The sequence below is a fragment of the Camelina sativa genome, chromosome 10 (assembly GCF_030686135.1).
Source record: "Camelina sativa cultivar CO46 ecotype springtype chromosome 10, ASM3068613v1".
Lineage (NCBI taxonomy): Eukaryota > Viridiplantae > Streptophyta > Magnoliopsida > Brassicales > Brassicaceae > Camelina > Camelina sativa.
Window position 1 is genome coordinate 11,065,511 of NC_141889.1, and position 15,999 is coordinate 11,081,509.

At 38.7% G+C, this 15,999-nt stretch overlaps 1 protein-coding gene and 1 pseudogene across 1 annotated transcript; both read left to right on the top strand.

Annotated features, from left to right (window-relative positions):
• The first annotated feature begins 375 nt into the window (after positions 1–375).
• LOC104720285 (uncharacterized) lies at positions 376–15,120 on the top strand (annotated as a pseudogene).
• Positions 11,287–11,679, top strand: LOC104718595 (uncharacterized). Its single transcript, XM_010436362.2, has one exon. It carries the CDS (start codon positions 11,287–11,289, stop codon positions 11,677–11,679), a length of 393 nt encoding a protein of 130 aa, XP_010434664.1.
• Positions 15,121–15,999: the final 879 nt, after the last annotated feature.

Sequence of the window (15,999 nt, forward strand, 5' to 3'; positions counted from 1 at the left end):
AAAACGTTTTGGAAAGTAGAGTAACTTGTATGGAGCCAAATATTAATTTGCGTAGAGCCTACAGGTACAAATAATTCAGTTTTGGTCTATATAAAGGATCGAAACTAATACGTACAACTCACACACAACTTGTGCAAAAGAGAATTTAGTAATACAAACTTCTCTAGTATCGCTCAGTTACCCCTTGTCCAAAGGTATTATATCTTCATATATCATACTCTTATTTCCTGTGAAGAATTTTAATTTGATAAATATATTTCATACATGCTTCTCTTCCATCAAAACAAGTAACATAAGACAGACCCTGTAACAAATGTAAACTTATTGTGTGTGTTTATTTAAGAAAGAATCAACAGTACTCTTCCGCGCACGGCAATGGAGAAGAGTCTCCAATAATGATCTGTTCTCCTCGTGACCTTGACTCTCTTCTGCTTCTCCATTCCAGTTTCACTCTCTGTTCCATTCGTTGTGTTTCACGGTGAGTATAACAATTCTTAATTATTTCCTCCTCCCTTTTTTCAGGAAGTAAACTAATGGGTTTTATTAATGAAACAGGGTTTTTAGGTGCATGCTCCGACAACAAAGTGAGCAACTTAACACAGTCCCTTCGCAACCTCTCGGGCTACCCTGGATTTTGCGTGTAACTGACTCAACTTCTTCTTCTTAATTATTGTTTCATCCTAATCTTGCAAAATGGTTTACCGCTGTTTGTCTCTATGTGTCATCTCATAGGGAAATAGGAAATGGACAGCTAGATTCCTTATTGGTTCATGTTTTGATTTAAGGAAATTATGTTTTCCATCTGAATTTAGGAGACAAAAAAAATAAATAATAATATTACTAAAGGGAATAAGGTCGGTTAGTTTCAACACGTCCAACCTCTATATAAAAACACATGCACACACAATATTCCAAATCACAAAACCATTCATTCTCTCGAGATCTTCTTCTACGCAGAAGACCTAGCCTAACCTCTTTGTTTTCTCTTTCCAATTCTTACTATATGTACGTCCAAACCTTCCCTGACACTATTTTTTTTTTTGATATTTCCCATCGATGGCAAAATCTTCTACAATAATCAGCTTCATCATCCTCTTGCTCTTGATCAATTGCTCTGCCTTATCTTGTGCGGCACATATTCTTCATGATCACACGAGTGATGTTAAGATATAGAGAACACAAACACACAAAAATTACATTTGGAATACACCAAGCAAACGCTTTTAATCAATCTTATAAAAACTTTCGTTTCTTACAAGACTTGAAAAACAAAGCTCACTCTCCTATCTATCTAACACACCACCATGTGTAGATCTAAAAGAGTATACTACACACACTCACCTTCAAAGCTTTTTGTATTTGCTTGAAGGTTTACAAAACTCACAAACTTTTATCCCACGAGTGCTAACTCTTTTTGCGGCTAGCTCTCGTCATTTTATAATCCCACAAACGATCTCTAACCTAGATCTTTGTGAATCCTAACTAAAAGGAAATATTCCTTATCCCTAAGAAAATATCTTCCCTTATCTCTTCTTATCAAATATACTCTCAATATCTTCGAGTATATCCTGATCTCTTCTTCCTTCCTTCTCACGTATCTTGTCATTGTACCCATAATATCTCTCCACGTCAGCACGTCATGCCACGTTAGCATATCAGTCCTCTGAGACACTTCACAGCTACTTGTTACCTTCAGAGCTCTATTGCACTTTCAATCTCCCCCTTTTTGACTGAACTTGACAAACAAGCATCCATCGCATTTAACCTGTCAAAACATAAACAACTAGCAACAATCCAACTAACAGATACAATTGTGCCAACAGTGCATCACAACTCTAAAAAGTACCAGAAGGTTAAACGATCAACGAGTTAGCATTACGACCAGTCAAAAGTATCAGACAAACAAGAACAAGTCTCAAAAAAACCAAAAACACAAGTCTGAAAAGATAACCAAAAAGAAACAACAAGGAGCAGAACAACAAAAAGCAGAACAACAAAAACATGACAACTCTCCCACAGCTCAAACTCCCCCTCAAGCATCAGAATCAGATTCATCTCCCCCTGCTTGTTTGGCATAGATTAGTCAAAAATATCATTAGACACAAGGAAATATATTCAGAGATATGACAACTTACCAGCGTCCAAGGCGTCTTGCAGAATTTGGATGCCCAACCGGATGGCTTTGCGCTCTGCAGATGCTCCAGCTCTAAGATGAGACTCCATAGGACGTGAAGCAGTCTTCTTACCCTTGGTCTTCTTCGTGTCTTCCGGCTTAAGACATGGAACAGGTCGTTGAGCTTCCAAGAGGTGATAGATGAGACTGGGAAACGGTAGATGGAATCCTGACTGAGCTTGCAATCCCAACTGTATGATTTGATCATAGACCATCCTCCCAAAGTCAAACGGAATCTGATGCATGATCATGTAGATCACCATCGCTCTATTCGTGGAGATATAACCGGTGTTCACCGTGGGAGACCAGTTGCTGCAGCAAATTTTATGCGGATCCTTGATGACTGGATTCTTAATGGCTGTAGCCACCAACTACTTGCAGGATTTGACTTTTCCATCTGACAGGAACAGTGCCAGATCCTCCTCCAGAATAGCAGCCGTCTGCTATCTCTGCTCACGAACATCAACGGATTGGAGACCAAACAGAGCATTGATACGTCTAGACGAGAACTCATACACACAGTCCCGAACAAGAACATCAACCGACTCCCCCTCGACCTTGACCGTGGGAAGATTGGCCCAGAATTCATAGACAACCTCTGAATCAAAGGTTACTACTTGAGTGACAGTTTTCAGCAACCCAACCTTAGCAATCAACTCCCTAATCTGATCATCAGCCCCTAGAGAGAAACAGACCTCTGGAGCAAGGTTCCTTGAAGCAAAGAAACCATACCTGCGCAATCAAATGACTCAAATCGCTTGGGATCAAAATTCCTTGAGCTCGCTCCTCGAGAGGTTGTCGCAGCCTTCTCTTTGACAGTGTGAAGACGTTTGGACTCCCTGTTATCAGGCTCAGCAGATGTTTGTCGCTTACGCAGCCGGGATGAGATTCCCTGATTCGACAGAGTAGGCACAGGAACATCACCGGTCAGATCAATCACCGGAAAGCGAGATCTTGTCCTTCTTGGTAGAGAAGACGAAGAGTCGCATGTGTCGTGATCCGCTTCGACAGACATCGGCCTGGGAGGAGGATTCTCATGCACCGGAGATGCTGCCGTTGAATCATCGCGGGGTTCGTAGACGACCATCGCCGTTGTAGGATTAATTGAAACATATGGAGACGGCAGAGGTAGGGCTGGCGGAGGGATGTGAAGCTCCTCATCCGAACTAGAATCATATTAGAAACCACTAAAGACAGATTTCATGGTGATCAAGAGTTAGAAACGAAAATCAGAAGAGAGAAAACTTAGAAGCTTAATCGATAAAGAACTGAAATCGCAAGGATGATGAGAAAAACTCAAAACCCTAGCCGCTCCTTTTATACACCCTCGTGAACCTTATTGGACTGTTAAGCTTTGGCCCATTAACCATGTCAATCCTGAAAACACTCAATGAATCTGTTATGGTACATCGAATCTTTTTCCCTTTTTTAATCTCAATTGCATTAATCACATAATCCTAATAAGTCACATCCTTCACCCCTTTAAGGGAAACTGAATCTGTTCATGAATCAAACACATCATATACACACATCCACTAATGATGAACATAGAGGCACCCATATCGATAAAAAACACATGTGAGCATAATCAAGATTTTTTTCCCCCTTTTTCATTAAAACCAAAACACAGAACACAGTACTAACCATACCTTTGCTGTGTCAACCACTTGTTCAGAACATTTGACAGAAGCTATCACAACCTCTTGAATTGTGGAAAATCAGAGACTTGATGCATGTGGGTAGTCTTTCACACTGCCATGCCTTTAGTCTGCAATCCAACCCAACATGTTAAGGCAGTTGGAGATTCTTTCTTTGGAGAGCACACATATTATATATATATATATATATATGTGTCTCAGCCTTCTGTTAGCTGTTTCACCGACATGAACAACAATGACATCTTGAGAGATTGTCAATCATTGATATCATCCTTGTCACCCAATCAGAGTTTTCCTCTTGAGTATGTATTTGTGTGTCTCTTCACAGCTCTTTGACCTCTTTAGACCATGACAACATTTGACAAGATGGATAGACCGGCATGACAGGCAGCTATTTCCCACAGTTGCTTTCATAGTGCTGATCTTCTATATATTCTAGGATTTCCATGATCTGTCCTAGCACACGTTCCTGTCTCTGATCAACACATCTTAGGAAAAACAAGTTAGAACTCACAGACACCAATGGACTTCCTCAGATTTACAAATCTGTTGAAGTCCAGAGGCTTGGTAAACAAATCAGCTAACTGCAACTTAGTGCTCACATGGTCAATCTCGATCAGTTTCGCCTCAACTAGTTCTCGAACAAAGTGGTGTCTAATATCTATATGCTTAGTTCGTGAATGCTGAACAGGGTTCTTTGAAATATTTATTGCACTCAAATTATCACAATGAATTTAAAGAGTATCAGAATCCATACCATAATCAGAGGCCATTTGTCGCATCCAAAGGAGTTGTGTGCAACAGCTTCCTAAAGCAATGTACTCAGTCTCAGCAGTTGATAGAGAGACATTGTTTTGTTTCTAGTTGTGCCATGATATCAGATTGTTGCCCATGAAGAAGCAACCTCCACTTGTGTTGCGACGACCATCCACTCAGACAGGTGTTGGTATCCTTGGTATAGTAGATACCAAAGTCCAATGTCCTTTTGATGTACTTGATGATCTTCTTTACAGCCAGTAAATGCGACATCTTGGGCTTGGCTTGATAGCGTGCACAGATTCCTACTGACAGACATATGTCTGGCCGACCAGCAGTCAAATACAATAGACTTCCAATCATTTCTCTGTATAGTCTCTCATCTACATCCTCCCCTTCTTCGTCCTTGGAGAGTTTTTCGTTTGCGATCATTGGAATCTTTTCTTCTTTACTCTTATCCAAGCCAAAACGTTGTAAAAGCTCCTTAGCATAAGTACTTTGAAATACAAAGATCCCATCAGCTGATTGTTCAACTTGCAATCCCAAAAAGTACCTTAGCTCTCCCACCATACTCATCTCAAACTCCTAAGACATGCTTTCCACAAACTGTTTTACAAGAGGCTGACAGGTGGAACCAAAGACAATGTCATCCACATAAATCTGTACGAACATCAGATCATTGTTGTTGTTAAGAACAAACAACGTTTTGTCAACACTCCCTCGACTGTATCCTTGATCCATCAGAAACGTAGTCAATCTCTCATACCATGCTCGTGGTGCCTGCTTTAGACTATACAAGGCTTTCTTTAGTCGATAAACATGCTTACGATGATGCGAGTTCTCAAAGCACTTTGGTTGTTTAACATAAACCTCCTCTTTCAGTATTCTCTTTAAAAAGGCACTTTTAACATCCATCTGATGTAAAGTGAACTTAAGAGCACATGCCATACCAAACATAAACCTGATTGACTACAACCTTGCCACCGGAGCAAAGGTTTCATCAAAATAAATTCCCTCAATTTAAGAATAACCTTGAGCTACCAACCTTGCCTTGTTCCTTACAATACAGCCACTAGCATCACTATTATTCTTGAATATCCACTTTGTTCATACGATGTTGACATCAACAGGACGCTGAGTGAGCTCCCAAACATCACTTCGTTCAAATTGTTCCAACTCATCTTGCATAACAGCAACCCAGAACTCATCACGAAGCGCCTCCTTATGATTCTTGGGCTCAATGGAAGAAACAAAACATGCAAATTGCACTACATCAGAGTCATGAGAGACAGACTCCGGAACGACAGCCTTTTGTTTCTTTCCAGCCAGCTGAGCAAAATCAATCTGCTTCCCTCTGGTTACTCTACCCCCTGAATCACACCTATAACATCAGTAGAGGCATGATTCCCATGAACCTGAGAAGGCACATGATCAAATGGTGATACAGGCCTGTCAGAGACAACATGACTGGCAGCTTTTGGCACAGACTTCTCAGCATTAGTTACCAGGTCCGTGTCGGAGACAATAGGCACCAATGCCACTCGTAGGAATGAGGTATCATCAAACACTACATTGACAGTCTCCTGAACAGATCTCAGACGTTTGTTGAGACACGAAAGACAGTACTATGTCCAGAATAGCCTAGGAAGATACCTTCATCACTTTTAGAGTCAAACTTACCCAACTGATCCTTATCATTTAGAATATAAAACAGGTATCCAAACACATGGAAATAGTGCACAGTTGGAGACTTCCCTTTCCAAAGCTCATAGGAAGTCTTGCTGGTCCCTGGACGAACATGCACACGATTGATGATGTAACAGGCTATGTTCACAGCTTCATCCCAGAACCGATGAGGCACCTGATTTCCATGTAGCATACCTCATGCCATCTCCTGCAGCGTTCTGTTCTTACGTTCAACAACACCATTATGTTTCAGCGTCCTTGGTGCGGAGTACTGATGAGAATTGTCTTGATGTCCACAGAATTGCTCAAAATTGTCGTTTTGAAACTCACAACCATGATCGCTTCGAATGATTTCGATTGAGAACTTCTCACTTTTAATCTGCAAGGCAAGAATACGAAAACACTCAAGAGTATCAGATTTATCACGAAGGAAACTTACCCAGGTGTAGCGAGTGTAGTCATCTACCATCACAAAGATGAAACGTCGACCAAAGATACTCTGAACTTGTATAGGCCCCATCAGATCCATGTGAACCAACTGTAAAGCATGACTTGTGCGAATATCTGTGAGCGACCAGATGCTTTGATCTGCTTTGATCTGCTTTTCCTTGTTGCATGGACCACATACAAAGTGTGGGTCACCCTTCAGCTTGGGCAGTCCGCGTACAACTTCTTGTTTTGCTAATTTCAACATTGTGCGAACATTCAAATGTCCAAGTTTCTGATGCCACAACTCTGTGTCTAACTAAGAAGTGGCATTAAAACATGGTATTTCTGATTTCCACATATAGCAATTATTCCCAGATCGTCTACCTCTGAGTTTGACAGACCCTTGTTGATCAACAGCTTTGCAATCCTTCTTGGTGAAAGTAACATCTAACCCTTCATCACACAATTGGCTGACACTGATCAGATTGGCCTTCAATCCATCTACCAGGAACACATCCTTCAGTTGGGGTTGAGTGTCACCACTAGTTGCACCCTTCCCTCAGATTGTGCTCTTTCCTCCATCTCCAAACGTGACTCTTCCACCAGCAACATCTTCTATATGAGACAAATTGTCGAGAGCACCTGTCATATGTCTGGAGCATCCGCTGTCAAAATACCACTTTGGCATGATCAACCTCAGTTCTATCTGTTGTGTATGCAACATGAGAGTAGAGATCATCTTTCCTAACATACCCTTGACTAACTCTTCTAATAGCTGGGTAGAAGCTACCATTCTGCACTAAATTTGTCACACGATTCTGAAACTTGAAGCACTGGGCCTTGTAGTGATTTAGATGACCACAATACCAGCATCCTCTTCTCCTGCTGAGACCAACAGGTCGATGAGCAGACTGGTGATAGCTCTGTGGACCGTAAGGCTGTCTCCCCGGCACCTCACTCTGCATAACCATCCGTCTGGGATGCAGGTTTACCTTAGGAACCTGATTATGTTGTTCGTTTGATGCAACAAGTTGTGCTTTGAGTTTTGGCTCAGAGTTCTGCCCTTTAACAAACTGTGTGGACTTGTCAGAGCTGATTCCTTGATACCCCAGACCCCACTTTGCAATGCTTGATTGTCCAGTACTGAACAAGATGTCCAAATCTTTAGTTCATTTACTCAGCATCCTGATGTTCTTCAATTGTTCTTCTAATTGCTTCTCAAGAGGTAGTGACTTGGCTTTTTCTTCACTCAGTTCCTTAGACAGCATTGCAATGTTGATCTGAAGCGTATCTCTCTCGGCAGACAATTCACTGTTATCTTGAGTCTTTTGCACAATAGTCTGAATAAGAAGCCCTATCTGATCTTCCATTGACAAGTCAGCCTCCTCCCCATCTGAGTCCGACTCAATCTTCTTGTCAATGTCTTCTTTCAACAACAGAACTTCATCTCCTTCATCTTCCTCGATGACTCCCAGCAGAGCCACAAAGTTGTTCAGAATTTCACCTTTGTTATCTTCTTCATCAGAATCACTCTCACTCCATGTGATGTAGGACTTCTGATTATTTCCTTGAGAAGGGCAATCAGTCTTGGTATGACCAAAACCCTTGCATCCATAGCATTGCAGGGAGTGCTTCCGTTTGTTGTTTGGACACTCAGCCTTGTAATGCCCATATCCTTCACACTGGCGTTCTGACTTATCATTCTTCCTGAACCCCTTGTCAGAATCTGCACTTGCAAGTGATGTAGTTTCCTTTCGCTGACCTCTTTCCATCTTGCGAAAATACTTCTTAACCAACAGACCAACCTTTTCTTCGTCTTCAAGCTCCTGAGATTCAACAAGCTTCTGTCCTTTGCAGCTTTAAGAGCAAATGACTTAGCATTCATTTTTTCTTTCTTCTTTAATTGCATCTCAAACGCCTGCATCATCCCAATGACTTGATTGTACTTGAGTTCGTCAGAATTAAGAGACACATCAATTGCAGACCTGTGTGGTTGAAACTTGTCAGGTAAACTTCTAAGGAATTTCTTGACCAGTTTCTTGTCTTTGTATCGTTTACCCAAAACGACAGACTCTTGAGCAATACCACTCAACCGGCTACTATAATCCGCCATAGATTTGGTTTCAATCATTTGTAGATTCTCAAAGTCAGACGCAAGATTGTCCAGCCTTGTGCGCCTAACTCTACAAGTGCCTTCAAAAGTGATGACCAGAATGTCCCACGCCTCTTTAGGTGACACACAACCTTGAACTTGATTGAAGATATATCTAGGCAGAGATTTGAAGATGACCGACAACGCCTGCGAATTGTGTTTGGCCTCAGCCTTTTCTTCAGCTGTCCACTTCTTTATGTGTTTTTGCACCAATTCACCATCTTCATTCTTCTCAGTTGGATGAGACCAGCCGTCCTCCACTGCAAACCAAGCTTCCATGTCAATGCTCGAGATGACCTGCTAAATCGAGAATTTCCAGTAACGGAAGCATTTCGGATCCTGTTTCAATGGCCCTTGTAACATAACAACCTCCAGTGGTTTCTCCATACCCTAGTCGCAAGATCTCACCTGTTGAAAAAGATAACAGACTTTTATCAGGTGTCTGCTCTGATACCAATTGTTAAGGTATAGAGAACACAAACACACAAAAATTACACTTGGAATGCACCAAACAAACGCTTTTAATCAATCTTATAAAAACCCTCGTTTCTTACAAGACTTGAAAAACAAAGCTCACTCTCCTATCTATCTAAAACACTACCCTGTGTAGATCTAAAAAAGTATACTACACACACTCACCTTCAAAGCTTTTTGTATTTGCTTGAAGGTTTACAAAACTCACAAACTTTTATCCCACGAGTGCTAACTCTTTTTACGGCTAGCCCTTGTCATTTTATAACTCCACAAACGATCTCTAACCTAGATCTTTGTGAAACCTAACTAAAAGAAAATATTCCTTATCCCTAAGAAAATATCTTTCTTTATCTCTTCTTATCAAATATACTCTCAATATCTTCGAGTATATCATGATCTCTTCTTCTTTCTCACGTATCTTGTCATCGTACCCATAATATCTCTCCACGTCAGCACGTCATGCCACATCAACATATCAGTACTCTGAGACTCTTCACAGCTACTTGTTACATTCAAAGCTCTGTTGCACTTTCAAGTAATACCTTGGATATTCATGACAAGAAGCAACAAGACCTAATCTCAAGCTTTGATGATGATGATTCATGCCTTCCACCCTACTTGGACACAGTTGAAGATGATGTCCTAAACTATGAGTCTGACCAGTTCCCGTACAGTACGACGATGATCCATAATGTCGATTTTTCTGTCATGAGGAGGCGATATATTTAGATCGTTGATGAAGCCAATACCAATGAATATGCATCTCTTTGTTCTCTTTTTTTTCTTTCTTTGATTTCATTATAACTTGTAATTTTTTTTTTTCAAATTTAAATGTATCCTAAGAAGAATAAATATAATTTTTTAGTAAGTATTGTCTATTAGTTATGTTTGGGTTAAACATCAAAATCCGTATACTTTTTTTTCCTTATAGATTGTAGATGAAGTTATATAACAACATCCACAATTGTATAACATGCATGCAGATCGTCCTCTACCTAGCTAGCTAGCTGTTAACTTCCAGAATTGACCGGTTATGCTGTTTGCCATATACATTATGATTATAAAGATAGATATATGTAAGGAAATTGATGTGAAATAAAAAAAAAAAAAAAAAAAAAAAAAAAAAAAAAAAAAAAGAAGAAGAAGAAGAGATATGTGTAACGAAATAAGAATGCTTTTATATCACTATCAATATTTTGGTAATCTCAAATACACAGACAAACCCCAAATATAGAGACATTTTTTAATGTTTATTTTGGCTTCAATCATCATAGGAAAGGAATTCTATGTTATTGATGTGTCGAGATCTGATCCTCACACGATTGAAGCATATGTCAATTTCATGGAGCCTTATGAGCCCTTCATGTGATGATCTGTAATTTTGTTCTCACTATTTTTTAGGAGCTTAGGGATTGAGATAGTAAATATTTTGTATTATCTGAAAATATTTTTAATTTACAATATTTATGTGTGGAAAATATATAATACAAAAAAAAAGTTCAAAATGACCCCAACCAAACTCCTTGAATATACACACTTTTACGTGCAGATACACACATATTACGTTGTTGCTTCGATTTCTCAACATCTTTTCTTGCGCTGATGCCTGATACATTAATGGAGAAATGTGTTGTATGTAATGTAGTTCAAGATAGACTAGAAATCATCTGTACATAAGGGTAAAACAATTTAAATGCTTTCTGCTGCAAAACATTGAAACAGTCAAATTAAATATGTTTTGATTTAAAGTTATTTTATAGGTTTTCCATCAGGATTTAGGAGACAAAGAAAAAGGAAATAGATTAAAGTCTGTCTCCTAATTACTAAAGGAGATAAAGGTCGGTTTCTATACGTCCAGCCTCTATATATATAAAACACACACGACATAATTTCAAATCACAAAACCATTCTCTCGAGATCTTTTTCTACATCATATCCCTTATCTACAACAACAATTAATGTCAACTAGATTGGGAGTAAGCAACTTTTTTTTCATTGTCTTCGTCGTCCTGCTTTTTGTGGGTGCTTCAGAGGCTCTCCGTCCTTGGAAAGTCCCGGTCATCATTCGTGATGGAGTCCAAATAAATTATTATCAAACTGAGGAATATGACCCAATCATGGAGAAGGCCGACTCGGCATCTTTTGGTGACCAAATCAACAAGATTGACACCAACTCGGCATACTATGCTTACTTGCATACCAAGCGTCTAAACATCTACGGCGAGGATTGGCTATGGAGGATTGATTTGCTTGTCATTCTTTTTTGTTTCTCTCTATTGTTGACCAATTTATCTTTTAGAGCTTTCTTTTGTATCACAAGCATATGTTCTGCTAGGGTTTCAAAATCTTAATGAAATTCAGATCTGATTGTAATATGACTTCATCATTCTTCTGGATTATTCAAATCACTGTTGCTTTAATTTTTTTTCTTTTCAATTTCCATTCTTCGAACTATCAACATGTCCAAGAGTTGTGATTATTGTGTGTAAAACACTTATGTTGTGTACTAAAAATCATTAACCGTAAGTGAAAAATAATAGGTAAACTCTTTTCCTATAATCAAAGAAGATCTTTTCCCTTCTCTATATACTGGAAAGTCGTAGCATCAATATATTGAATCTTGACGACTCCATAGATACTTTTCGTCTTTCGACTCGTAACATGGAATATTAGAGATAGCATAAAGAGTAGATTTTAATGATCGTGTATTTTAGTGAAATTACAAGAGTATTTTAGTAGTGGGGAAATACGAAATAGTACAGCAGCTACAGCTTCATGCACAAACAATTTATTCTAGAAACCCTTTTAGCTCCCAAGTTCTGGTCCCAAATCTCATGGCACAACGTAACCTGCCACATGAGATCAATTCCATATATTAATAGAGATCATATGATGATTTTAAACGCAAATTTTGTGCTTACATACAAAAAAATATTTTTAAACGCATACAATTTTTGCAACATATATATATATATATATATATAGCTCTCTAGCGACACCTTCAGCGTCTTTTTACAAGATTAAAACCGTATTATAAAGAATGAAACTTCTCTATTTGACTTACTTCCACACTTGATACCATGAGCTAGAGGCTTCCCACAAAAGGCAGTGACATGAACAACCTTATCCATGTCTATCATTTTTAGCACTGATGAAGCTGTGATACGGCCACACGCACAAGGGATGCCCTTCTGCTGCGCATGGAAGGGGAGAGAAGAAGAAAGAAGAGAGACGGAAGAGTATTTTGTTCATTTAATCTCAATAACTTAATGTGTCCGAGTGGCTACGAAGAGATTTTGGAGGTTGGAAGTCGACGGTTCGATCCAACCTTGCATCATTAATCTTTATTTTTATTTGAGCTATTAAAAACGACGACGTTTTGATTTAACAGAACAATAAACACGTTTTGGTGTATGTAAAAGCGCCAAAAAAAAGAAAAAAAATGGGTTTGAAACTCAAATATCATCTAAAAATTAATGTATTTATCATGTTTAAGTTATATTAATTAATCGTACATTTTTAATGATCCTTTCGAATTTACATGCGGTGTGCGTATCTAGAAAGATCAGAGATAATTATCCTTCTTCTTCTGGTATCTGTTTTCTTCTAATTGATGAGGAAACAAAAGATGTTTGTATACTTTTGGAAAATTATCTAGTTACCTTTTATTCTCCTTTTGTTCGTTTTTTTTTTTATAAATATATAAAATAAAATTACAGTTTTTGTGAGTCAAACGAGTTGGTTCATGTTTTGATTTAAGGAATTTATGTTTTCCATCTGAATTTAGGAGACAAAAAAAATAAATAATAATATTACTAAAGGGAATAAGGTCGGTTAGTTTCAACACGTCCAACCTCTATATAAAAACACATGCACACACAATATTCCAAATCACAAAACCATTCATTCTCTCGAGATCTTCTTCTACGCAGAAGACCTAGCCTAACCTCTTTGTTTTCTCTTTCCAAATCTTACTATACGTACGTCCAAACCTTCCCTGACACTATCTCTTTTTTTTTTTTTTGATATTTCCCATCGATGACAAAAGCTTCTACAATAATCAGCTTCATCATCCTCTTGCTCTTGATCAATTGCTCTCCCTTGTCTTGTGCGGCACGTATTCTTCATGATCACACGAGTGATACATAGCTTGGATATTCATGACAAGAAGCAACAAGACCTAATCTCAAGCTTTGATGATGATGATGATTCATGCCTTCCACCCTACTTCGACACAGTTGAAGATGATGTCCTAAACTATGAATCTGACCAGTTCCCGTACAAGCGAGTATAGCTTGTGAGAAAATCAAACAGATGCCAGAGCTGAGTGATGGTTACAACATCGTTGCAGAGTCTCAAGGAAACATGGTCGCTCGAGGCCTAATCGAGTTCTGCGACAATGGTCCACCAGTCTTCAACTATGTATCTTTAGGAGGTCCTCACGCTTGCGTGGCTGTAGTCCCCAACTGTACTGTGAGTTCTCTTTGTACATTTTCTACTTTTCTGAGTGTCTTAATCACATTTACAACCACAATAACAACAACAATGAGGTTTCTCTGTTTACAGGAATCATTTTGCTCGGTCCTCAAGGCACTGTTTCCATTTGTCTACAACGACCTCGTTCAAGTAAACCTTCCCTAATTCATCTTCTCTAATCAAGACTTAAACCTTCAACCATGATTAGTTAATAATGACTCTGCAGGATCATGCTGGTCCAAGTGGTTTTGTCAAAGTCCCTACTGTAAACTCAATACCCTTATCTTTCTAATCCTCAAATCATTTCCAATTATTATGAAATACTTAATCGATCAAATGTTATATGGTTATCAGAAAATAACAGAGTATTTGGAACACTCCATGTATTTGCCAAAGCTCAACAACGAGAGACCTGGCGAGAAGAAGGCCCTGTTCTTTTCATGGTCGCTGCTTTGGCGATCAGCGCCACAAAAACACACGTAACTTGATATGCAAGCATGTGGAGACTAACAATGGCAACTTCTTAAAGTAGTCACAGCGACTCTTTTTTATTAGTTTTATTGTCGCTCCGTTTTTCAGCGACGCCGGTAACACCGGCAACACCATGAAAAACAGTCGCTGCGACACCTTTTTTAATCTCCACCATTTCTTTTGCTTGTTTTGATGTGTAATTTTGAGTCGCTTAAATGTGTCGCAGCGACTATGAACCGAACAGGGCCGAACTCTACTTTTAAAGAACGTTTCACCAGCTTGCAAAACTTGGTTCTCATCATGGTACTGACTCTCTTTTTGAGACCAATGATCCACCACAAATCTTGAACAACATTGTCACTAATTTTCTTTTTCTTCTTTTTTTTTTCCATTTCCTAAACAGTTCCAAAAGCATACAGTGTTGATTCCAAGAGAAACTTCTTGGTTTAGATATTACCCGGATGGAGCTTAATTTCTCACCTGTTTTGCCTCATCAAAAGGTTGCACCGGATCATCTCCCGAGTTCAATTTCTTCACCACTAGTTTCTAACTAACAAACTAACTGTATATTCTTTCTGCAGACAAAGCTATACACTGAAGACTGGATTGGTCTGAAAACTTTGGATGATGCTGGAAAAGTGAAGTTTCTTAGTGTCCCTGGCGGACACATCGAGATAACGGAAGAAGAGCTTGTAAAATACGTTGTGCCTTACCTCGAGAACGAGTCTACGTTATCTTCTGAACACGAGGCAATGTAAACATATCCATCTTGAACCCATGAATAAAAAAGGCCTCATCCTAAAATAAGGTCTCTATATCAATGTAACATCATCATCTATGTATTATTCAAATAAAAAATAAATGCGTCATCATATATCAAAAGATGGTCAACTTTATCCAAATTAATATCAATCTCGTATAAGTTAGAGGCTACTTGACTCGTGCTTTTTAACTATTTTAAATATGAAAGAAAAAAAAATCAAGAAAGCATTGTGATCTGTTTCTCAGGAAATGTCAAAAGTATTTGGAACACTCCCAAGTATCTGCCTAAGCTTAACAACGAGTGACCTCTCTTTTAGAGGAGCCCCACTTTTAAAGACTAGTTCACCAGCTTTTTACAACTTGGTTTTCGTCATGCATTGTGCCTCTCTTTCTTAAACAACGAAAATCTTGAACAACATTGTTCATTAGCCTCATTCAATTTGTTTTCTTCATTTCATAAACAGTTCCAGGGTGACACTGTAGTGATTCCTAAAGAAAGTTCTTGGTTCGGATATTACCCATCTCCGCATCCATGAATGAGACCTTTTCATTGCTATGCTCTGTTTGAATCAATATTAAAAGTGATCAAGAACTTTAGTGATAAACAAAAACACAAGCGTCATCATGTAAAACGCTAGAGGCTATTTATTCTCACTTTTTAACTATCACGGAATTCTAGAAAACTCAATATTAAAACTCGATCATGTTGATGAGAAGAGGAAACTATACCTGAATACGTCAACCAATCTCTTCAAGGGTTCAATAGCATGAGAAAAAACGTTCAACCTGATTCTCTTTTCAGGAATCAATCTAGTTCATGACCTCGCAAAGTCTCTTATAGTATATCCAAATCTGATCAATTTAATCACTATGCCCATAGTGGTTATGTCAAGATCCCTGGTGTAAGTTAGTTACTACCAATTAAGTCAAAATCGATTCGGGTTATCAACACAATGGTTTGC

Excerpts from the sequence above, each read along its gene's own strand:
- LOC104718595 (XM_010436362.2), top strand. The coding sequence starts at position 11,287 with ATGTCAACTAGATTGGGAGTAAGCAACTTTTTTTTCATTGTCTTCGTC.